Below are 26,595 nucleotides of genomic sequence, written 5' to 3' on the forward strand. Positions count from 1 at the left end.
ATTTAACTTTAGGGACTGCACTACCTAGTGATAGAGAATCACATTAAGGGGAAACATACAGTCTATTTGTAATATTGTCTACACCCTGTACAAATGCTATCGCAAAGTACATTTGGTTTACTAGTGTCAATAGCATTCTATCTGCTATACAGAGCTAATATCAATTCAACATTTGTCACTCAAATAAAATCTAATCTACTATTAGCCTATCGGGTTCAAAAAATTTCATTATGAACTATCAGCTAACTATTAGCTACAGATAAGCACGAGGAAAGGTCAATGTCTTCCCCACCTACAAAACTCTTGTGGAGACAAAGAAAAACATATAAAACAGAAAGATCTGTGGTGGTACCTTCAGCAGATCCTTTCCTTTCCTTTCCACTTGCAGATTTTTCCAGGGGGAACAATGAAGCTTACTGTAAGTACCTCTAATATGTTAGCTTCTGTATGTATCATTTTAAAGCATGACAGGGAAAAAAACTTAAAATCTGGCACAGGAGAGGGGATACAACACTGGTATAAAATAGAGAAGCCTGTAGAAAAAGTAAATAGGCCACAAACAAATATTAAAATCAAACTTTACATGGTTAGCTACTGTTTCCAATTTCAGGCTATATAATTTCTTAATTTGGTCACAATGAACATTTGTATATTTTCATCATAATCAAATGTTCAAGTCAAGCGTACATGGCGTGAATTAGGCAACATGAATGTTCTCTTCTGAAAGGAAAGACAATTTATTTTCAGCTACCAAAAATGCTATCAATCTGGGGTTAAGTTTAAATCTTTCAGATGTGATGTTGGTGCACAGTAGTTACTGACAATATTCCCCTTTTTTGTTATTTCCATTTCAGATATTGATGATTTCCCTCTTGGGAATCCTTTTGACTCAAACTCTTGCTAATGATGTAAGTATCAATAGATGATGGAATTGGCACCTAAAGATATAATAACAGAATTGTAGAAAGGCTACATTTTTTTTGCTGGAAAGTTCTGGGCATTTTCTTTAGCTGGAGAAAGTATTTTTCAGTTGTTAATATTCACATAAAATCAATCACTACCCAACAAATATAGAACAGCTTATATTACTTTTGCCTTATAGACTCAACAAAGAATGTATTAGCTCTGGAACAAAAAATGAAAGTACACTTAGAAGCTAAATCTATAGTAGGGCACGTCTGCGAAAAGGCCAAAAGAGGCCAATTTTATGCTTATTGGTCCACAAAATATAATGGAGGAGTTATAAGAGAGCGTTAGCTAACATTCATTTTTCATATTCTTCAGGCTATTTTATTGTTTGATGAGTAAGATCGTGTATTTTGTTTTAAAGCAACAGCCTAGATGCCTTTATAAAACAGGCACCCAGAACCAGACCCTGACAAAAGCTCCAGCACTAATTTACAGCTGCTCCAAAAGAGGTGTCAATTTGTGCGTATAATTTCGGCTTGTATGTGTGTACTTTATAATGTATGCAGGTGCACTGCAACTCTGCCCCACCTCTGCCCCTGGGAACACCTACCTTTTATACACATAATCCTGCACCTGTTTTCAGCAGAGCTCTTTTGTGTATGAAAAACATGCTTTTACTTGTGGAAAATGGGGTAGTTTTAGGAACCATTTTCATGAGCAAAAGACTGATCTATGTGCGTAATAGCATCTTAGTAAATACCAACCTATGTAAAAATACTTTGCCAGTAGGCATGTAAGGGGGTGGAGTGGTGGCAGAGTTTGAAAGTATTCCTTTAACTTGGAAATAACCCAAATTGTCCTTTTATAAAAATATTTTGATCTGTAGCAGATTGTACCAGACACTCTCGAATGCAGTAGTTCTTTTTATATCCACTACTGCATTCGGGAGCGTCTGGTACAATCTGCTACAGAACAAAATAGTTTTACTAAAGGACAATTTGGGTTATTTCCAAACATTTAAAAAAATTGCTGACTGCCATGGGCTAAATTAGTCCCCAACATTCAGTGCTGGGCCTAATCTGAGTACTGAATCGAATATTCAGGACTTTCACAGCTGTCAGAAGTTATCCGGATCAAGTCAATATTCAGTGTTGATTTTCAGATAACCATCTGAACAAGTTAGGATTACTAGTTCTGCGGTCCTACTTGCCTGGAGAGTTATCCAGACACCAGCATTGAATAACAGCAGTGCTCAGATAACCTTTGGGTCTGCCCCCCAACTGCACCCCTGGATCACCCTTGCACTAGCTGGAGAGTGTTCTGGTTAACCAAGTAGATACGCGGTGTCACTCTCTGATTAAGCGCCACTGAACATCTGCCCCTGACCAGCAGAACCCTATTTAGCTGCCCTCTGCACTTATTGGAGGAAGGTGGCATATACAACAAAAATGTAACTTAGTAGGTGTTACTTACAGGTCTGTAAAAAATGGACAAGGAGTTTAGATAGGATGAAATGCTTCTTAATTGCATTTGTATTTTCAATCCAGTCCATCAGTCTCACCAATCAGGGAAATGATGGTGGTAGCGTCCACCAGACTGTGAACATCAACAATCAGAACAACATTGCTAATATCGATACCAATGCTGGGTGGAACTCCTGGAATTCTGTGTGGGACTACAATACAGTGAGTGCTCACGTGGATTTGGTTAATATCTTTCTAAAGTCTGTTCAAACCATTAAGTTCTTCACTGATATCTCTCTTTCAGAGACAATTTAGCTGGTATTCTCACTGTTAACAGACATAGGGCCGGATTCTATAAATGGAGCTCAAAAATGGGCGCTGGAAAAGATCAGAACTAAGCATGATTCTATAAATTGCGCCCTTAGTAGAATTGTGCTTAGCGCCAAATCCCGTGCCCTAGCTTTGGTTACGCCAGCTGAAACCTGATGTGAATGCTGGCACCCAAGTTAGGCACACTGACCCAATATTCTATATTAATGTGCACAATTTTTTGGCATTCCTCAACACGCCCATGCCCTCCATAGCCATGCCCTCTTTTGTGTTGCACATTATGGGATTTGGGTGCCTGGCGTTATAGAATATTACACAAATGCACACACAAATCCCAACTGGTGCCAATTAATGTCAATAATTGGTTGTTAGCGCTCAATTATTGCTCATTACTGGCTCATTTGCCAGTTAAGATGCACGTGCATCTCGGGAGTGTACCTAAATTTGGGCACGCAAATCTAGGCGCCATATATAGAATCTGGGGGATAGTGATCATTGTGTATGTCTAAGGGCCTGTATGATACAGGAAGGCTGTTTCCATAGACACAGAATGGAAGAAAAGCCTTATAGGGCAATTCTATAAATTGGTGCCTTAGTCTAGGTGCCCCAATGCCATGTGCTTATCTTCAATTCTATAATGGCATCATGGTGCAAGAGTCTGTTATAGAATACTAGTGTAAGATCGGCATTGGTGCACCCATATGTAGGTGAGCTGTCTTACAACATGTTACGTGTGTAACTGGGAGACACGCCCATCATGCTCCACCCACAGGTACGCACCCCTTGCAGTTAGGTGCTATGGCAGTTAGGCACTACCTGAACTGGTAATTTAATGGCACCTTTGATGTGTGTAAGTAGTGCCTACCTCGTGATTCCAGCTTGAAATCCTAATTGGCAAAGAGAAATTAGAACTAAAGGTCCATAATGAAAAAAAAATTAAAAATAGGACTAGTTCAATCTTTCTGAGATAGCCTAACACCCTACTGTTATTTTAGTCTTTATATCAAATTAGAGTTATCTAAATTGTAATAGTGGCCAACCAAAGAAGAGACCACAGCAGTGTCTAGAACCAAGCATAATGCCGGTAAACATAATTAAAAATATCCTGCATGCAGTAGATATGCTATTTTATTATGGTCCTAGTAAAAAAGGCCCGTTTCTGGCACAAATGAAACGGGCGCTAGTAAGGTTTTCCTTGAAGTGTGTGACCGCTTGCCCCGCCCCTTTTGCAACGCCCCCCCAGCGTCCGTCACCGTTCCCCTCCCCCCAATGTGTCTGTTGGCACTGCACCCCCTTCCACCCTCACCCATGTTGTCACTGCCGACGGTCCCCCCTCTCCGAACGCCCCCCTACCCAACTGACCTGCCGAAACAGAAACAGAAGATTTTAAGAAGCAAGACGGTACCGCAGGCAGCCAGCAGGCATTAGCTGTACACACTGAAGCCACTCCTCCTGTAGCCTGACGTCAATGCTCCTGCAGGTCGAACCCGTAGAGTAACGTCAGAGGCTACAGGAGGTGCGGCTTTAGTGTGTATAGCCAATGGCTGCTGGCTGCTTGCGGTGCCGTCTTGCTTCTTACAATCTTCTGTTTTTGTTTGGGCAGGTCAGTTGTGTGGGTGGGCGTTCTGAGAGGGGGGAGCGGCTGCAGCGACGACCTGGGTGGGGTTGGAAGGGGGGTGTAGTGGGTGCGGAGTCATCGTGGGGGGGTGGAGCGTTCACTGCCTCTGGGGGTGCGTGGCGACAGGGTCGGGGAGAGAGGTTAAAATGTTCTGTTAATGTTTGGGCAGGTCAGTTGTGTGGGTGGGCGTTCGGAGAGGGGGCAGCAGCTGCAGTGACGACCTGGGTGGGGGTGGAAGGGGGGTGTAGTGGGTGCGGAGTCATCGTGGGGGTGGGGAGGGGTGGAGCGTTCACTGCATCTGGGGGTGCGTGGTGGCAGGGGCGGGGAGAGAGGGGAATTGGTAGATGGCTGGAGGGGGGCAGGAGACTTGTGCCGTTCTGTTGGTGGGGGGTGTGGCGGCAGGGGCGGACTTGGGTTCATGAGTTCAATTTTTTGCTTCCCCGCCCTCGACGTCATCACGTGTTGACGCGAGGGCGGGGCAGAGAGACATGGTGAGTCTGATGTCTTCACCACCATGAACTAACGAACTCTTTAGGGAGTTTGCTGTTGGCTTCAGCAGGTTGTCTTCAGAACGTTGAGGTAGCGTTTTATGTACAGATGGGGCATGGCTGAGGGCGGGTCTATGAGTGAGGGTGACTGGTCCTGATAGCCTAACCTAGGAAGACTACAGGAGTTCAGTGCTTCACTGCCACGGAGTGAGCTTCAGAACATTTGAGGTGGGATTTATTTATATAGATGAGGCTGAGCAAGTAACGGACTGCCATATCTCCTTTGTCAGCTCTGAGTTCCTCCTGTTTCTGCCAGTGTTTTCTGTTTGTTAGACTGACAGTAATGATTTTTTAAAGGCAACATAATGTGCCAGGAATTTCATGGATACCGCCCACCTCCCTCCCCTTTTGTCAGAAAATGTCTGATTGGACCACCTATTGGAAGTGAAAGGCTCATCCGTGAAGTCCCTGTTCTACATTTTTAACTTATGTGACAAGACAGAATTCTAACACCATCCTGTCCCTGGAGTATTGCTAAAGCTCTCTATTCATTCTAGGAATTTTCTACCTCATAGCTTGCAGGAGCCAATACAGTGACAGAATACAAGCTTGCATGGTATAGGCCCAAGAAATGTGAGGAGATCATAGGTTGACTATGACCTATAAGAGGACAGGTAGAAACAGTGTAGATGGATCAAGCAGTCCACATCTGTTGACATCTTTGTGTCTGTAGATCAGGGGTGGCCAACCTTTATATTTAAATCATTTTTATTGATGAAGAAAAGAACAAAGAAAATACAAGTGGCATTCAGACATTTATCATCATCTTCATCATATATTTTCCAACATTAACTCCCCCACTATCCCCCTCCACCTACCACCCACCCCTTCTGATACTTTATGCTGATCTGATCTTTACATGTTGATTAGAGTTAATCTATTTTATAGCTCAATCTGATTATGATTGGTCATACACATCAACTACTAATTGTCACCTGTTCTCAATGTGAAAACTAGAAAGTCCAAAAGTCCAAAACAGTGAACAACTGCAGAGAACAGAGACCATCTTCATCCAACTCTATACCCCTCCCCAATCCCCCCCCCAAGACTGCCCCCCCTCCCTGCGCACCGATCTTCTCTCTATTACCAGGTGGCCAACCTTTATACACAGAGGGCTGCAAGAATGTCATTACTATCCCTAGCAGGCTGCAACATTACATAAAGTCAGAACCAGAAAAGCATGGATGTACATTGTCCTTCTGTGAGAAATACATAATAAAAATTTAACTAAAAATGGTGGAATCAAACTGCTAGAGTGGCTATTCTGAAAATATTTGTGAAATACAGTAAATACACCAAAACTCTGATTAATAACATTTTCTGTATATACGTCCCATGGTCTTGCGGACTGCATAAAATTCAATGGTGGGCTACATTCGGCCTGTGGGCTTCAAGTTGCCCACCCCCACTGTAGATGGTCTATAATTAATGGTCTCTTCAATTGCAGGGTTTCATCGCTATAAGGCCATTCGCAAAGAAGACCTGCTATGTCAATAAGATGAACAGAAAAGTTGTGCCCAGTCTCCAAGAGCTTGCAAGACTTACGAAGGAAAAGAAGGTACTTGTAATCTGTGTGTTACGTCTAGCTGGGAGCTTCTCGTTTGTATATTTTAGTTATGGCAATTAAACCATAGGGACAAATCATTTGTGAAAAGAGGGTTAGACATTTCATGGCTGTACTGGTAATTTCCAATTTCTTGAGCTGTTCTTAATATATACAGTGGGGGAAATAAGTATTTGATCCCTTGCTGATTTTGTAAGTTTGCCCACTGACAAAGACATGAGCAGCCCATAATTGAAGGGTAGGTTATTGGTAACAGTGAGAGATAGCACATCACAAATTAAATCCGGAAAATCACATTGTGGAAAGTATATGAATTTATTTGCATTCTGCAGAGGGAAATAAGTATTTGATCCCTCTGGCAAACAAGACCTAATACTTGGTGGCAAAACCCTTGTTGGCAAGCACAGCGGTCAGACGTCTTCTGTAGTTGATGATGAGGTTTGCACACATGTCAGGAGGAATTTTGGTCCACTCCTCTTTGCAGATCATCTCTAAATCATTAAGAGTTCTGGGCTGTCGCTTGGCAACTCGCAGCTTCAGCTCCCTCCATAAGTTTTCAATGGGATTAAGGTCTGGTGACTGGCTAGGCCACTCCATGACCCTAATGTGCTTCTTCCTGAGCCACTCCTTTGTTGCCTTGGCTGTATGTTTTGGGTCATTGTCGTGCTGGAAGACCCAGCCACGACCCATTTTTAAGGCCCTGGCGGAGGGAAGGAGGTTGTCACTCAGAATTGTACGGTTCATGGCCCCATCCATTCTCCCATTGATGCGGTGAAGTAGTCCTGTGCCCTTAGCAGAGAAACACCCCCAAAACATAACATTTCCACCTCCATGCTTGACAGTGGGGACGGTGTTCTTTGGGTCATAGGTGTTGGATTATTTGTAGTAAATAATTAGCAGATTTTAGTACACACAGCTTCAGCTTTAGAAATGTTAATTTCTTTCTTCATCTCTCTCTCATTCACCCCTGAATAATTCACTGCTGAGTCACTTTAAAGTTGAAGTAACAAAACATCTGTTTACTCACAGTTTGCAGTTAGATTATAATCAGACAGGCTTATATATACATATTACTATACATTTGTATTATCAGCTCCTTCCATGTGCTTAGATGGTAATGGATGCTCACACCACCATAGATCCTCTCAGGTTAGGAGAGATCATGAGCTCCATGTGCTCCATGTGCTGCATGTGCTGCATCTGCTGCATCTAACCCCCACAGGAAGTTGCATAGCTGTGTGACCTCTCTAAGTAATTCACATCAGAGGTCACAGAGTAATCACAGAGAAATAATAGGTGACAGGCAATGCATGTAAAATACAATTACATTCCAACAAACCCCTTCTCATGCATAACTGTCATGCAATTATTTATTCATACAAAGTCCAAGCTTTATACGCAGATTCACAAAATGTTCTCTGGGTAACGGTTTGGTCATGATGTCAGCTGTCATCTCACTGGTGTGACAATAGTGTAGACTGATGACCCCTTCTTTCGCCAACTCTCGCACGTTGTGGTATTTCGTTGCGATGTGCTTGGTGCGTGACTGAACCTTGTCATTCTGCGACAGTCGGATGCAGCTCTGATTACCTTCCATTATCTGGATTGGTCTCTTTTCAGCTATTCCGAAATCCAGCATAAGTTTTTCAATCCACATCAGTTCTCTGCACGCTTCCGATACGGCCACGTATTCAGCTTCTGTAGAAGACAGACTCACAATACTTTGTTTATGACTGGCCCATGAAATTTGTACATTTCCATACATAAACACATATCCACTTGTGGATTTATAATCAGAATGATCCCCTGCCCAATCTGAATCACAGTAACATATTAGTTTTGGATTACTATTGGCTGAAATCTTTAATTTACAATCAATGGTACCCTTTAAATACCTTACCATCCTTTTAACTGCAGTCCAATCTGATTTGGTAGGTGAGCTGACCCTTCTGCTCAAAATTCCTACTGCATTTGCTATATCAGCCCTGTATGTGGTAGCTAGATATAAAAGCTTACCTATGGCTGATCTATATTGGATGTTATCTGGTAAAGGTTCTCTTACTGTTTCATCCTTCAGAAAATCAGTGATCATGGGAGTGCTTACAACTTGGGCATCTTGCATACCTAAACTTTCAATAAGCTCATTTATTTTCTGCTTCTGGCTTAGAAGATAAGAACCATCATTTTGTTTCTCAATTTCTATACCAAGATAGTATGACACATTACCAAGTTCTTTTATCTCAACATTGTGGTTTAAACACTTTACAATGTCCTTGTACTCTTGCTCACTTTTGCTTGCAATGAGCAGATCATCAACAAAAGCTAAAATGTATGCATATTGTCCATTTGTGCACCTAGTGTACAAGCATTTATCTGCTTCACCTTGCTTAAATCCTAAATTTGTCAATATTTCATGCAATTTTTCATTCCAACATTTTGCACTTTGCTTTAATCCATAAAGACCTTTGTTTAATTTACACACTAGCTGTCTTTGTTTTGTATTTATGAAACCTGTTGGCTGTTCCATGTACAAATCTTCAGTTATATCTCCATGAAGAAACGCTGTTTTCACATCAATGTGGTTGACTTGCATGCCTTTTGAGACTGCAATGCTCAGAAGTGTTCTTATTGTCGTGTGTTTCACTACAGGTGCAAACACTTCATCAAAATCTTCTCCATATTTTTGAAGATATCCCTTTGCGACTAATCTGGCTTTATACCTTTCCACTTTTCCTTGTGCATTCCTTTTTAACTTGAATACCCATTTGCATCCTATAGCTTTCTTGCCAGGAGGTAATTTTGTAAGAATCCAAGTATTATTTTTATTCAATGCATCAATTTCTTCTTGTGCAGCTTTATGCCATTCAGCAGCTTCTTCTGCTGGCATTTTCTCAATCTCATCCCATGTTAAGGGCTCTTGAGCTTCTGCTGACTTTGTTAGGTAAGACAGTCTTGGGGGTGGAACACCTTTGTTTTCCCTGGATGAGCGTCTGACAACAGGTTGGTCTGACCTTTCCGCATCCTCTAAATCTGAGAGTACTTCTCCAATTGATTCCCCTTCTCCAACTGTACTGTCTTCTTCAATGATCCTTTCTGTGTCTGCTTCCTCTGCCTGTTCCTCGTTAGATACAGGTGAGTTGCTTTCAGACATCTGCCTTGGTATGGCATTTATATACACTGGCATGTCTATTATGGTTCTAGTTTCATATTCTGGATGATAAGGCTCATCTGGGATAATCCAGCCTTTATCAACCCTTTTGTTTTCATCAAAATATGTAACATGTCTTATGCCAACAATGCCAGTTTTCAGATTCAAAATTCTATATCCTTTGTGTCCTGGAGCATAGCCAACTAAAATGCCCCTTTCTGTTGTGGAATCCAGCTTATGCCTTCTTTGCTTTGGTATATGAGCATATGCTGTACTTCCAAATGTTCTTATGTGTGACAGGTTTGGCTTCCTACCATGCCATGTCTCATGTGGTGTGCGCTCAGCGCCTTTAGTTGGCATTCTATTTTGTAGGTACACTGCTGTGAGAATGGCTTCCCCCCATAGTCTTTTAGGGAGATTGCTATCTGACAGCATACATCTGGTCATTTCCACAAGTGACCTAAATTTTCTCTCTGCAACAGAATTTTGCTCTGGTGTATAAGCTACTGTTGTGATATGCTGAATGCCTTCTTGTTCTAGAAATGTGCGCATGCTTTGTGAAGTGAACTCACCACCATTGTCGGTCTGAAGAACCTTTGGTTTTCTTTCAAATTTATTGCTCACCATGGCAACGTATTTCTTCAGCATGTCTGTGACTTGACTTTTTTCTTTCAGCAAATAGGCCACACAATATCTAGAGAAATCATCCAAGAATATTAGCACAAATCTGTTATTTCCCAATGATGGGATATTAAACGGTCCACATAAGTCACTGTGTATTAAGTCCAGTACTTTATTACTCCTATTTCCTGTGTATGCAGGAAATGAGGGTCTTACACCTTTTTGAGTAACACAGTCTATGCATTTCTCCATTTTACCAGCATCTGCACTTATCTGAATGCCGGTGGCCAGTTGCTTACTGTAAAGATCCTGGATCACCTTAGAATCACGATGTCCCAGGCGGCGGTGCCAGATTTCCAGACTACATTTACCATCATTCTTCCTTACTTGCGCCATATGTGAGGCTTCACCTGAAATGTTCAGCTTATAAACATCATTATGCATAAAAGCTTCAGCATACACTTCATCATTTTTAGAGATTGTGCACTTACTGTTTTCAAAATGAATCACAAATCCCTTCTTATCTAATGTAGATACACTAAGCATATTGCAAACTGCTTGGGGAATATACAAGACATCACTTACAGGAATTTCTTTAACTTCATTAGACACTTTGCATTTTAAGAACCCAATACCTTTTGCTTGGATCTTAGCAGTCCCTGCGTTTGCAGTTTTAAGAATACCTTCCTCTGGACACATTTCCTGAAAGAAATTCTTACAATTGGTTAAATGGCATGTGCTCCCTGAATCCAAAATCCAAGTACTTTCATTTGAATTATTATTTACCATAGTCAAAGATTTTTCTGCCATTAGAAAGCCCTTGTGTTTATCTTTGTCCTTCATACATTTCCTGGTTTGAAAATTCTTTAGTTCCATTGGCTTAGGTGAGCTAGAGGGAGTGTTTTGTGTTTCCTTACACCATTTAGATACATGTCCCTCCTTTCCACATGAGTAGCAAATCAGCTTGCCCTTGGGTGGAGTTTTCCCATAGCTCCGCCTTCCTCTGTTCTTTGCCAAGAAATTTGTTTCATTTCTCTCTGACTGACTTTGAGAACACATCTCCTCAGAATCATTTATTATGCATTCCTGCCTTAGTTTTGATGTTGTCTGTTCAAAAGATTGCCCTTCAATGGCCTCATTTACAGACCTAAAAACATCAAACTTCTTTGATAGTGAGGTAAAAAGAAATGCTCTTTTCAATGCATCACACATGGGAATTCCAGAAAGTTCTAACTTTTGAAATGAAGACATAAGATGCATAATGTGATCATTACATTTACTTTTATCCCTTAATTTGGTTTCATTCAACTCTGCCAACCAAATTGGTTGCTGCTTTGCATATGTAGTTGCATACATAGTTCTCAGTTTATATAAAATGTCCTTTGGTGTATCTTTTCCCTCCACTAATATGGCTTGTTTCTCTGAGAGAGCTTCCAAAAGCATGCACTTCACATAATAGTTTGCATTGTCCCATTCAGCCATATTTTCAGCTGTTCTGTCTTGGTCTAAGCATATATTTAATCTTTTTGCTCGAAGGAGACATATGAATCTTAGTTCCCACTGCCGATAATTAAACTCAGTTAATCTAGGCACCTTGAGAGAATAGAACAATGGTGAATTTCTTCCCTCAGCCATTTTCTTAGCCTTCTGTCTGCTGTGTGGGGGGAGAGAGAGACAGACTGAATCTTTCCTTTAAAACTTAGGAGAAAAATGTGGCCTTTTTTTCTGCCTGGTAATATTTCTCTTCTTTTTCAATTCCTGAGCCCTGGGCCCATAACCCTTTTGTTGGATTATTTGTAGTAAATAATTAGCAGATTTTAGTACACACAGCTTCAGCTTTAGAAATGTTAATTTCTTTCTTCATCTCTCTCTCATTCACCCCTGAATAATTCACTGCTGAGTCACTTTAAAGTTGAAGTAACAAAACATCTGTTTACTCACAGTTTGCAGTTAGATTATAATCAGACAGGCTTATATATACATATTACTATACATTTGTATTATCAGCTCCTTCCATGTGCTTAGATGGTAATGGATGCTCACACCACCATAGATCCTCTCAGGTTAGGAGAGATCATGAGCTCCATGTGCTCCATGTGCTGCATGTGCTGCATCTGCTGCATCTAACCCCCACAGGAAGTTGCATAGCTGTGTGACCTCTCTAAGTAATTCACATCAGAGGTCACAGAGTAATCACAGAGAAATAATAGGTGACAGGCAATGCATGTAAAATACAATTACATTCCAACAATAGGCAGCATTTCTCTTCCTCCAAACACGGCGAGTTGAGTTCATGCCAAAGAGCTCAATTTTTGTCTCATCTGACCACAGCACCTTCTCCCAATCACTCTCGGCATCATCCAGGTGTTCACTGGCAAACTTCAGACGGGCCGTCACATGTGCCTTCCGGAGCAGGGGGACCTTGCGGGCACTGCAGGATTGCAATCCGTTATGTCGTAATGTGTTACCAATGGTTTTCGTGGTGACAGCGGTCCCAGCTGCCTTGAGATCATTGACAAGTTCCCCCCTTGTAGTTGTAGGCTGATTTCTAACCTTCCTCATGATCAAGGATACCCCACGAGGTGAGATTTTGCTTGGAGCCCCAGATCTTTGTCGATAGACAGTCATTTTGTACTTCTTCCATTTTCTTACTATGGCACCAACAGTTGTCTCCTTCTCGCCCAGCGTCTTACTGATGGTTTTGTAGCCCATTCCAGCCTTGTGCAGGTGTATGATCTTGTCCCTGACATCCTTAGACAGCTCCTTGCTCTTGGCCATTTTGTAGAGGTTAGAGTCTGACTGATTCACTGAGTCTGTGGACAGGTGTCTTTCATACAGGTGACCATTGCCGACAGCTGTCTGTCATGCAGGCAACGAGTTGATTTGGAGCATCTACCTGGTCTGTAGGGGCCAGATCTCTTACTGGTTGGTGGGGGATCAAATACTTATTTCCCTCTGCAGAATGCAAATAAATTCATATACTTTCCACAATGTGATTTTCCGGATTTAATTTGTGATGTGCTATCTCTCACTGTTACCAATAACCTACCCTTCAATTATGGGCTGCTCATGTCTTTGTCAGTGGGCAAACTTACAAAATCAGCAAGGGATCAAATACTTATTTCCCCCACTGTATCCTACTCTTCATGCAACATGAATATTTTTAATAAGAAAATGATTTATTATTATTATGTCACAATCAAAAAGTATCTGGCTACTAATTTCTATAGTATCTCTCAACCTACTGCCATTGCTTTCATAACCACGAAAGATGCCCTTTCCATAGGGCAGCACTCCTAAAATGTGGAGTGGTTCTTGAAAAAATGCATTGACCTGCAACTCAATTGGTTAACACGCCAATAATTGGATGTTAACATGCAATTATCGACACTAATTGGCACTAATTAGAATTTGTGCACTACTCGCTAAGCGTATTCTATAAAATAGTCCGCATAAATTTTTACCATGTGGATATCAAATGTGGACATGGCAATGGGAGGAGCACGGAAGGGTCATGGGCATTCCTAAAATTTACACATAGTGTTATAGAATTATCCGTTTTGCACCTAAAGGGGCCTGTTGACTAAGCTGCGGTAAAAAGTGTCCTGCGGTAGTGTGGACGTGTGAAATTGGCATGTGCTGGGCCTTTTTTTTCACCATGGCTGGTAAAATTAAAAATAGTGCACACCTATTTACTGCCCTATCCCTTACCACCACCCATTGACCTAGCGGTAAGGACCAGTGGCGTAGGAAGGGTAGGGCAATGGGGTGGTCCGCCCCGGGTGCACACAGCTGGAGGGTGCAGAGAGCAGCCGCGCACCTGTTGGCTCTGCTGGTTCCCTGCTCCCTCTGCCCCGGAACAGGTTACTTCCTGTTCCGGGGCAGAGGGAGCAGGGAGCCAGTGGAGCAGACAGGCGCACGGCTGCTCTCTGCACCCTCCAGCAGCCAAGAATGCACCCGGGGGGGGGGGGGAATTGATGTGCTGGGGAGGGGGGTGTCATTGCACCAGAGGGGGGGGGCTTGATGCGCCGGGGAGGGGTTGTCATTGCGCCGGGGGGTGTCATGCTGCACCCTGGGGGGACGGATGCCGCTGCACCGGGGGGGGGGGGGGGGTGCGCAGTGGCGATCCGCCCCGGGTGGCAGCCGACCTAGGATCGCCACTGGTAAGGGCTCATGCACTACTCGTGGGATAATCATGCAGTGCACAAATGTGACTGCGCTGCTGATTACCACCAGAAATGTTCCTCACAGTAGAAAATAGGAAATTATTTTCTACTGCAGGAAACAGCGTGTGCCAACTTCGGAATTACCGCCAGGCGCCTACCCTACTGCTGCTTAATAAAAGGGCCCCTAAGTTAGTCATGGGCATTTACACCAGCTTTTAATTGGTGTAAATGACTGTGCCTAAATTTTAGTTGCATGGATGGAGCTACACAAATTGTATAAGCCATACCTAACTTTAGGTGCAGTTTATCAAATATGTGTAGGCGCATTTTCCTTCCGTGCTGATATTTTTGGTGCCAAGTATAAAATCGGGTCCTGAATGTAAGACTATAGTATGTAAACATGATTGCTTAGGAAACATCTATCAGAAGCACACACAACAACCAAGTTAATGTTGTCAGATAAGGATACACAAGTTGAGGATATCCCCCAGCTATTAGCTGCACATGCTTGACTGCCTGCAGAATATCCCTCTTCTTCTTAGCTAGGAAATATAACCAAGTTAACCTGTAGCCCATACTAGGAAACTGTCACCTTCCTCCACCCCTGAGTAAAATCGGAGAAAAAGAATTATTATGATGACTGCAGAAAGTTTCAGAGACAAAGGAGGGACAGTGAAAAAAGACAACAATCTCATTGATAGCATGCTTCTCTTCTATTCATTGTTCTAAATACTTTAGGATCAGAAGGGACCTGCTGCTCCTCCCCCACATTCCCTGCAGTATACCACCACAAATACCCTTGCCAATAATGTGGCCCAGTTTGGAAAGTTTGTGGAGGCCTTGTGCAAGGGAGTTCCTACTTATTATTCCCAGGAAGTACAGGGTAAGTACAAGAGAAACAAAATCACCTGCTAACCCTAACCCTTGCCCTGATTCTGACCTTCAGACTTTTAATCCTAAACCTAACCCTAATCAAAACCTTTATGCTGACGTTCACCCTCACCCTCCTAATCCTCAATCTAACCATAAACCCAACCTTTACACTGATTCTCACCCTCACCCTCATAATCCTAAACCTAACCCTAACCATAATTATAAGCCTGACAATTACTCTCCTAATCCTAAACCTAACCATAAGCATAACCATAACTATAACCCTTACTTAGACTGACCCTTACTTTCCTAATCCTAATCCTAAACCTAATCCTAACCATAACCCTTTCACTGACCATCACCCTCACTTGTCTAATCCTAAACCTAATTCTAACATAACCCTTACACTGACCCTCACCTTCACCTGTCTAATCCTAAATCTAAGTCTAACTATAACCATAACACTTATATTCTCACCTTTTCTTACACTAACCCTCACCCTCACTTTCCAAATCCTAACCTTAACAATAACCCTTACACTACATAAGAACATAAGAATAGCCATACTGGGTCAGACCAATGGTTCATCTAGTCCAGTATCCTGTTTACAACAGTGGCCAATCCAGGTCACAAGCACCTGGCGGAAACCCAAATAGTAGCAACATTCCATGATACCAATCCCGGGACAAACAGTGACTTCCCCATGCCTATCTAACCCTCATCCTCCTAATCCTAAACCTAAACATAACTATAATCTTTACACTGATTCCTAACTTTAAACCTAACCCTAACAATAACTGTAACCCTTGCTCCAAAAACAACTACAGTTGAACCCATCCTAAGCTATAGCCTAACCTTCCTAGGCCTAATCTTAACCTGTTGTCCTAAAAAAACAAACGTGCAGTTCTGTAAAAAGCAACGTAAATCAAAACTACTTTGTCTTTAATTGCCTCAATTTTCTGGGCTCATTATTGTGACAGAAGACATGAATGTCCAGATTATAGTTAGGATATAATATTGTGATTTTTTTTCCACAATTAGGCTACAAATACACTGCTTTAATTACTTTTATAGTTTACAGATTAATTTAATTGAAAGGTCTGACCTGCTAAATGGCAACCTGTAGTTCTCAATGGAGCAAATAGGTCTGGTTTTCAAGATAGCCACAGTGAATCCTCATGCACTTTATTTATATGCAATGGTTTTCGTTTTTGGTTAATTTTGATTATGCTGGAAATCCAGACCACTTTATAAAACTGAGGAGGACATCTGAAATGTGCAGACAATTCAGAGCTGAACTGGGCAAAATTCAGTTTGCTTGTTATCTAACAGAACTGTCAATTTTTTTCCAGGTCTGATTTTACTTTTTGATTTGGGAAAAAACTTGAAAGAAAATTTTAAAATAATTAGAACTGAAGGTCCACAAATAAGAACTCAATACAACTGTGACTAGCTTTCGAGTTAACCTCCATTCACCCAGTCAGTAAATAAATAGTTCAGACTCTACATTGACATTTATGACATGATGAATGGAGCATTGCTCTCAAAGGTTAGTCACAGATGTATCATTTATTTGGTTACTATACCACCTCTTTCAAGAATGAGATGTGAGCTAATTCAATAAAAAAGTCTCACTTATAGCTGCTTTGTTGACCCTTATTTCTAAACATTAAAGTGGACTAACACAACAACTGGAATTCTTGGTCCAAATAATAATAATAATAATAAATTCTATAAATTTAATCTCTTTTTTTCAAAAAGTCTGAAGTGGGATCCACATTTTGACAAAATTCACTTCAGATTCAACAACATTTTTTAAAATTCATCCAGGTTTGTTGAGTTATCCTGATCAACCTACCTTGGAAATTTTTGTTTTATATTATTCTTTGTTGGCGGACCACTTTGAGTGGTTTCTCAAATGTGCACCCAGTGTTCACCACAAGCCGTATTGCAGGATTTACATAGTAATGAGCTGCTATGCTATGCTATTCTGTTCTTATATTCCACTAGGTTCCATTAAGATTCTAAGCAGATTACAATTAAGAATTGGATCTTGTAGTCTGGAGAATTACAACAAGTTAATCATAAAAAATTAATCAAGAACAGTACATTATTATCCTTTATCTCGTCATCTATTACTCCACACCTGTAAATAAATAAGTTTTTAGAGACCTTTGAAACAACGGATATGACTGAATTGACCTAATACATAACAATAGGCTATTCCAAATTTTTACTCCCTGATATAAGAAAGAGGCCTCCAAATAAGATTTTCTTTGCATTTTCCTAACAGATGGATAATTAAGCTTTAAATATCATTCTTTCCTAGCCATATACAAAGATGTTGAAAATTCAAGATAAATCACAGATCGGCAAAACTGCTAACTCCTCCTGAAAAATTCAAAAAAACAAAGTAGCAGTGTTCAAAAGTCTATATCACCATATCAAACAGATTCAAAAATGTCAAAAACAGGGAAAAAAGTCTCAACAAGTACGACAACCCTCATATAAGCAGTTAGTTGTACGTGCAAAAAGTCATCATAGACTAAAAAAAACCCCGTAGACAAAAGAAATTTTTTACATATTTTTCTAAATTGCTTTTCTCATGAACAATCAAAAAAAGTCCATAGAGCATTGAACATACTTAGAACAATGTCAACTTGGTTAAATGAAGTGCACCAAAACACTTAGCTTTATGGCGTCTGCCACTGTGAACTCCAGAGTGTGTGTAGATTCCGACGGTCCCGTTTGTGAGCTGAGGGCCGGCAGGTGAGCCCTTTTAACATGTATTAAGGGGCACATAATGCTAGTTAGTGCCCTAATGCAGCTTGATAACTACTCCCTCAAGCCCCTATTAACTAAGCTGTTTGACACAGAAATATTCATATGCTAAAAGCACAGAGGGGCATTTTTGAAAGGATGGCAAAGTCAGAATAGAGACGTCCAGCTCATAATGTCAAAAACGGATGGCCATCTCCCATTTTACAACAGGAAATAAATCAGGATTTCCTGCTCAAAAACACGTGAGATGGATATCCATGTGTTGAGGATGGCCAGCATGAACAGCCATTTTACAAACTGGAACATCCAACATATGAATGGCAAAAAATCAGGGATAAAGACCTCTGTCTGGCAGCATTGTTAGAAGAATGACCTAGCAGACATCTCTGCAGAGCAGAGGAGTAGCGGAGTGGTTAATGCGGTGGACTCGAAACCAAGGTGCTCAGGTTCACATCCCATTTTAACTCTTTTAGTTTGTAATTGTGAGCCCTCCAGGAACAGAAAAATATCTACTGTACCTGAATGTACACCCTTCATTAGCCTTCTGGCTTGCAAGTGTCTTATATATTTAGGTACAGTATATATTTTTCTGTTTCTGGAGGGCTCACAATAAAAAGACTTAAAATTTTGTACTATTCCCATACCGGACTTGGCGAATGCCTTCACGGTATTATGTAAGCCACATTGAGCCTGCAAATGTGTGGGAAAATGTGGGATACAAATGTAACAAATAAAATAAAAAATATTAACCACTAGGCTACTCCTTAGATTTGTTTCCTGTTTTGTTTAGAATGCCCATAATACCTGATGCTGTCATAGAGCCTAGTATCCCCATTCAGTTTCACTTTCAGGGGACAGGGAAAAGGACAATAACCATCGAGGGATTAAGGAGATATCATCCCTTAATACCTCCAGTGCTCACTGCTCAATCATAGAACCTTTTTGACTTTGGACATTCCTGAAAAAGGCCTATAAGAATATTCTTCTTTTTATACTTGGACATTTCTTCCTGTTCAATAATCGCTGTTGGATGATTCTGGGCCCTCCCTACTCCCTCCCAAAACACGCCCTCAGCACCTTGCCCCCTCGCTATTTGGATGTATTATAGTGTTGGACGTCCCTTTTCTGCCTTTACAAAATCGAGATTTGGATGTTTCAAGCACATGGATGTCCATTTGAGCATTCTGAGACATCCATATGCTTTGAAAATAATCTCCACAGTGCCACATTAACTGTTAATGTGACAAACTGCTGTGTTAAACATCTACCATGAAAAATGACATTTTGGGAAGTGGAATGGGTAGGGACTGTATCTTGCAGTTAAGATAGTCATTACTATGCATGATGAGGTGTATCTAATTGTGCAGTGCAGTTAGCATATGGTTTCAAACCTGGCATGGTGAGCTTTTGCACCTACATGAAGATGCTCAAAACTCTGGCGCTGTTTTACCACTGGATCAACATGGTAAAGGAACTTCCTAATGCTCAATGCTAATGAGATGCAAATCTAGGTGCGCTCATAGCGTTGAGCATTAGGGACTTCTGCGGGAGGATGGTGCCTGGCGCATGCGCTCAAGAGCTGTGCATTAAGCATAGCTCATGAGCACATACTCGGAGTGCCAAGGGGGGGGAGGAAGAAGAAGAAGAAGAGGTACCGAGAGCTACTTGCTGCTACCTTTGCCCCGGGACCGAGCCTGCAGCACCTCCACACAGATGGCTGGCCTCCCACATGCAGTGGTACATGGCTGATGAGTGCAGGCAGGGCTAGATTTATGACTACAGCATCCAAACAGAATAAGCATCCAAATGGAATAATGCTTTCTACTCTTCTCAAGTAAGTGGTCCTGATGCCCAGACACCGTAATGCCAGCTCCAAGCTGGCGTAGGGTTTACAGCTGGAGGAGCGCCCTAGTTTGCTGTGCTCACTACTGAGCATTTGGAAGGAATAACGAAAGACCTCATCAGCATGCATTTGCATGCTATTTGCGCTGAGAGCCGGCACACTTGCTGTTCCCTGCACTTAAGCCCTCTCAGCATTCTGTAGTAGCAAATGAGGGTGCTAGTCCAGCGTTAATGGCCTCTAGCTCCCGCATTTGCTTCTGAGCATCGGGGCCCTAATGCACCTTAACCTAGATCCAGAACCCTAGTTCACTTTCATAAACATGCACTTGTGCATTCAAAGGTTTAGTCAGTGGCTATACAGTGATACTAAGTATTTAATTTTTCAAATTGTTTTGAAGGTGGAAACTTCTTTTTTGAAATCGGAGGATGCATTAATGCTGGAATCCTGTGGGTGGTGGACATCAACATTTGTGGTGAAATTGGCATTTAAGAGCATCATCTTGACATATTTTGCAAGCATAATTCCTACCCAATGATAACATTAAGAGAGATTTTGTTATTGTATGTTATTTTCACAAAGTTTCTTTGTTTTTTGGCATAGTCACCCCAAGTTTGTGAGATCATCATTAAAACACAGTAAACATCTGGATAAAGTTGTGCTTTGAATGCTATCAAACGTGCTTCTAAAATATGTAGTCCATTCCTATATACTGCAAGCAGAATTGGTGAAAAGCCTAGTTCCTGTTTGATTGTGACATATACCGTATGAACGCATGGGAATGGGTGCTTTCACAATGCTTGATGATACCATAAAGCTGCTGCACTTCGTTCACATTTTAGTTGAAGGAAAAGTGGAAGGATTAGGGAGATGGAGGGAATAATGAATGATAGTTTGATTGTTTTCCCTATACTCTTTTTGCTTATTTCTGAGAGTCAAATGTTTGGTGATCATAGCCCCACCTTGAGTTACTGGTTAGCATAATTGATATACTGCCTATTAAAACATTGTCTAAGCGGTTTACAATAATAAAACCTATTTATGGAAGGAAAAGTATGAAAGATACAAAAGGAGTCCTAGATTACAATGGTATAAAAAAGATATGAAAGGGAGGGTAGGGTATGTGAAAGAAGGCAATCAACACAAAGTGAAAGGACAAAGCAGTCAGTGTCCAGACGAACAGGCAGGGTAAGCTAGAGAAACACAGTACATCTTGAACACTTTTTTAAAATATTGATAGGCGGTTTCCAGACAAATATAGAAAGGGAGACTGTTCCACAAAGTAGGGGCAATAACACTAAAACGTCAACGTCTAGTTTTGTTGGATCATACTTCCAAATGTGATTAGGTAACCAAGATTCTGATGAACAAAGGGTACAAGGGGGTTATTTAAGGAATCAACAGGTTAAAGAACAATGGTAGATAACCAGAGTAAAAGGATTGATGTTCTGGCATAAAGATCTTGAAGGGGATATAGTAAGCTATCAGAAGCCAGTGTTCTTTGAGAAAAAGTGGAGTGACTCTATCAAAATTTTGGCACCCTAAAGAAATTTAAAGGAAGCATTTTGAACAAGTTGAAGTCTTCTTAATTGAACCTGAGGCAAGCCTTGATATAAGGAGTTACACTAATTTAAACATGACAAAACTAAGGAATGGATTAAAAGACGCAATGCAGATTGATTCAAAAGAGGACAAGTAGTAAGTAATTGGCTAAAAACAAAAGAAAATTTTACTAAGCTAGAAATTTGTGCATGTTCATGATGCTAGTGACCTTTTCTTGGCAAGGTACTGCAGATGTTTGCCATTATCTTCTGTAGACCTAGCACCTTACATTCCCTGACAGTCCCCCATCTAGTAAAGATGTGCACAGGGAAAGAGTTTGGTTCATTTTCAGAATTTTGGCCTTTTACCTTTTATTTTTTTTAATTTTGTAAGGTTTGTTTCACATGGTATGTGGTAATTTTTTAAAACACACAAATTGAGTTTGCACATGTTAACTAATGGGTTAACACAAGTTAAATCAGTTTTGTATGTACTAAAACTTTTACAGCACACAAACAAATCAAATGCACGCTGACAAATGGGGGTAGGTAAAAGCAGGCCTAATGCTGTTTAGCCTCCATAATCTAACTACTTTTCACTCTCCCAGGTCAATATTGCTGGGTGAGTTGAATAGTGGCATCATGATATAAAACATTTCAGCTTGTTACAATAAAAAACTATGATTGAAGCAAGTTAAAAGAACTGTGACATGCCCTGTTTCTCTAGAAGCGTCAACATCAGCTTTTTCCTCATACCGCAAACAGTCCACTCCAAATTCTCTGTTTTCAAGAGTCCAGACTGGATTATTTACAAACTGTCATAGTGGTACTAAGACTATCATGAAAATAAATTATCCATTCATGATATTGTTCAATTAAAATGCCAAAATAAATAAATGGAAAATATAAAGAAGGGATTTATGCAGTCTCAGATGAGTTTGAAATATGATGCTTACTTTACAATTTATTTCAACATTTATGCACTTTAAATGTAATACTAATTTGTATTTCTCATTCCGGAAATGGCGATCACCATTATGGCATAATGTAAGCCACATTGAGCCTGCAAAAAGGTAGGAAAATGTGGGATACAAATGCAATAAATAAATAAATTATATATATATATAAAGGGCAATTCTATAAACTAGATGCTCACATTAATGTGTGCATTACCCATTACCCACATACACATAATTGTTTAGGGCCCATCATTCAAAGGAGTTTAATCGGACAGGAGAGGTTCCTGCCCAGTTAAACCCACTGAGCTGGTTGCCTGCGGATATTCAATGTCACTAAACTGGGTAGTGCCGCTGAATATCTCCATTAACCAGCCATTTCCTAAGGAGCTTGGCTAGAGATGGTCTGGGAGGAGTTTGGGCGGAGTCACAACTTAGCCAGATAGTGGCCATATAGGGTCTGGCAGTCAGCTAAGTACACGCACAAAGTTAGAACAGACAAAAAAAGCAGTCTTAACTTCATGCACTGAGGGAGTCTTTTACTAAACCTGTCTCGGTGTTTACCGCCAGCTGATTTCTACCACGAGCTAAAAACGCTACTGTGGCTTAGTAAAAGAACCCCTGAGTTAACTGGACACCAGTCTGAATATTGGCTGGTGCCCTGTTAACTTCCGGGTCAGCACACATACCTGGATATTCAATGCTGGGAGCCACACATGCCTCAACATTGAAAATTCAGGGTTAGTTCTGGCCATGGCTGTCAGTAGCTTACAAGTCATTTACTGCCACTGGCTGAATATTACCACCTTAGAATATTAGCATATATACGTGTATATGCTAGCATGTCACCTAAGCATTATTCTGTATCAATATGTGTAACTTACATAGCACTGACTGCAAAAAGGATTATTTAGGGGTGGAGCATGGGTGGCATATAGGCGGGGCTCCCACTTACGTATGTAACTCACACAATACTGCAAGTTACTTGCATCCCTGCAGCATTTAGGTGCCTGCCTTTATGCAGTAAGTGTTAGATGCCGGATTATGCTAATGTTCTATAATGGAACCAAGGCACCTTGGTTCTCAGAATAGATTCCTACCACCCAGCCTTTGAGCACCTAAATGAAGATGCCCAGTTAGGGTACACCCAGGACTGGATCAGCCCTGTCCTGCGAATCTGCATCCAGTTGGCAGTGTTACCCATACTAGTTGGTGAGAGTCTATTCCATGATAGCATCTGGGCACTCAGATTACATAACAGAATATTAGCATAACCTGGTAATGGTGCGCCTTACATGCACGCACCACATTTACACCAGCCATAGACCTGGCTTCACTGTGGGCACCCAAATGTGGCAGGGATGCACATAACTTACTATATTCTGTAAATTGAGTACTAAGTAGCAGCCCCACCTATGCTCTATCCATTTGAACACCCTCTTGTATTTATGCTCCTTGGTACTTACAGGCGCCCTTATAGAATCGCTCTTAGTCGCTGTGCTGACACTTAGGCATGTAAGGGTACACATACCTGCACAAGAACTGGCATTCTGTACATTAAGTGCACGAGTACTTGTAACCTGGATTAGCCACTGTTCGAAACAGGATGCTGAGCTTGATGGACCTTTGGTCTGTCCCAGTACGGCAATACTTATGTTCCTAGTGGCATGTAAATATAGGCACCCAGTCATAGAATTGCCCTTATTGAATATATGTACCTTGAGGAAATTAATATTGAAGGAAATCTTCATCAGCTGTGTTATCCTAATTCCATTGTCTACAGTAGCCAGACCTCTCTCATGTCTTCTCATGATTGCAGATCATATGCATGAAAGCATGATGGAATCTTAGTATTCTGCCCTCGACTTATGGACAAATAATGTCATTGCAACTAAATAAATAGTTGAACTAGTTGGAGTGGAGGAGTGGCCTAGTGGTTAGGGTGGTGGACTTTGGTTCTCAGGAACTGAGTTCAATTCCTACTTCAGGCACAGGCAGCTCCTTGTGACTCCATCCTCCATTGCCCCATGTAAGCCACATTGAGGCTGCCATGAGTGGGAAAGCACAGGGTACAAATGTAACAAAAATAAAAATCAGCTGCTAAATTACTACTTTGCTCACTCCTGATCCCCTCCAATATGCAGTGAGCATTTTGTTAACTTAAACCGATCATAATAGGATTCAGCTGTGCACAGTGAAACACACCTTTAACATGAGCCGTCTGTAAAGATTGGATTCGAAGAAATTCTACCAGGATGGAATCGGTCCAGAGAGCAGCTTCTAAAATGGTCAGTGGTCTTCATCATAAGGCATATAGAGACACACTCATAGACCTCAATATATATCCACCTCAATATATATACCGTGGAAGAAAGATGAGAGAGAGGAGATATGACCGAGACATTTAAATGCACAGGAGGCAGGTCTCTTTCAGCTGAAAGGAAGCTCTGGAACAAGAGGGCATGAGATGATGTTGAAGGGGTAGACTCAACAGTAATCTAAGGAAATACTTTTTCTGAAAGGGTGGTGGATGCATGGAACAACTTGATGAGGACTGTATCTGAATTCAAGAAAGCATGAGATAGGCATGTGGGATCTCTTAGGAGAAGGAAGAGATAGAAGATGATATGGATGGACAGACTAGATAGGCCATATAACTTTTATCTTCTGTTATTTTCTATGGGCCCCTTTTACCAAGCTGCAGCAAAAGGGGGCCTGGGCTGGCATCGGCGCATGTTTTTTTAACACACGCCAAGGCCCCCTTTTACCACAGTGAGTAAAATGGAAGCCTTTCTTTCCTGCAGGAAATGACCATGCTACAAGTAAAGCACTTGCCACGTGGCCATTTCAAGGGGGAGCCCATACCACCATCCATTGAGGTGGAGGAAAGGGCTCCCGCGCTAACCCTGAGGTAACCAGGCAGGACACGGCACTGCCCAATTACCACTGAGTGCACTCCAGTGCTAGAAAAATGAATATATTTTTGTAGCACCGGATATGACGGCGCACTAGGGGTGGAAAGTACCGCCGGGCTGCTGCAGTAGTCTATTGGGCTTACCATCACTTAGTAAAAGGGGCCCTATGTTTCTAGTAGATACGCCTGTTCAGTTGTCAGCGCACACAGGGTGTATCTATGTGTATAGTTGTGAAGTATGACTACCTATATAGAAATGTGAGTGGGTGTGTGCTTGGAAAAAGTGGAAACTAATTAAAAACTTTTATCAGATTATCACCTTAGCTACCAAAGCACAGTTGGGATAACACAAGCCAGATGGTCTATAATTTGTTAACAGAATGGTACGGGGATAACTAAGGATCTCCCTGTATCCACTCGTAACCGGTTTAAATTATTCATGCTTGTTTTTAAATGTTGCTCCCCTGCTGCCCCTGCTTACTTGAACAAACTGCTCGTTTCTTACTCACCCTCTTGTACTCTCTGCTCTGCTTCTGACAATCCCTTTTGCGTCCCGTCTCTTTCAATGCTCCACCTTTCCCTCTCTCATGACATTGTGTTTAGCTACTTAGGCCCTAAGCTCTGGAATTCTCTCCCCTTTGCCCTCATAGCTCCTCTGCCTATTCAAGCCTTTAAGTCATTTCTCAACTCTTTACAGTTTTCTGATTCCTTTAATTAAATCTTGACCTGTTCTTTCTGCCCTTACCTATGTCCGTTTTTCCCTTCCTTATTTCCCTTCCCATTCTTTCCACTTCTCCCCTCCCTGTTTCGTCCCTTCCCTCGTTTACCATAGTATCAGTACTGTCAAGTATGTTTTTATTGTGAACCACTTAGTTGCCTGTTCAGGATTAATTCTGTGGTATATCAGGTGTACAAACAAATAAATAAATAAATAAATAAATAAAATTAAAATATCGTGTCACACAGAAAAGGTCTCCAGACCCATTCCCATCTGTCCAAAGATTTAGCAGAGACTTGAGCTGAAATCCTTTCCATGTTACAAATATACTGAAGTTTGGTTAGTCATTTGTAAACCAGCGGCACATCAGGACTCTTCCAAGCAAGGGCCAAGGTAAGGTGGGCAGCATTAAGGTAACGTAGGACAAAACGTTGCTGCCGTTGGAACAAATCTGGGAACTGTCCCATTGAGTAAGAAAATCCCTGGGTCCCACAGAATCAAAACTCAAAGCCAGGTCTGCAACCTGTATTGCACTGCTTTCCAGTAGGCTCTAACTTCAGTGCACAGCCACTCCATGGTACGTACGCTCCCTCCCCTGCAGCTTC

At 41.4% G+C, this 26,595-nt stretch overlaps 1 protein-coding gene across 1 annotated transcript; it reads left to right on the forward strand.

The window, feature by feature from the left end:
• Window positions 1–311: 311 nt before the first annotated feature.
• LOC115469338 (gastrokine-1-like) lies at window positions 312–20,516 on the forward strand. Its single transcript, XM_030201860.1, has 6 exons — window positions 312–418; window positions 855–908; window positions 2,457–2,594; window positions 6,316–6,426; window positions 15,106–15,250; window positions 20,262–20,516. The coding sequence occupies exons 1-6, from the start codon at window positions 407–409 to the stop codon at window positions 20,351–20,353; spliced, it is 552 nt and encodes a 183-aa protein (XP_030057720.1). The 5' UTR covers window positions 312–406; the 3' UTR covers window positions 20,354–20,516.
• Window positions 20,517–26,595: the final 6,079 nt, after the last annotated feature.

Source organism: Microcaecilia unicolor, chromosome 4 (assembly GCF_901765095.1).
Source record: "Microcaecilia unicolor chromosome 4, aMicUni1.1, whole genome shotgun sequence".
In the NCBI taxonomy this organism is placed as follows: Eukaryota; Metazoa; Chordata; class Amphibia; order Gymnophiona; family Siphonopidae; genus Microcaecilia; species Microcaecilia unicolor.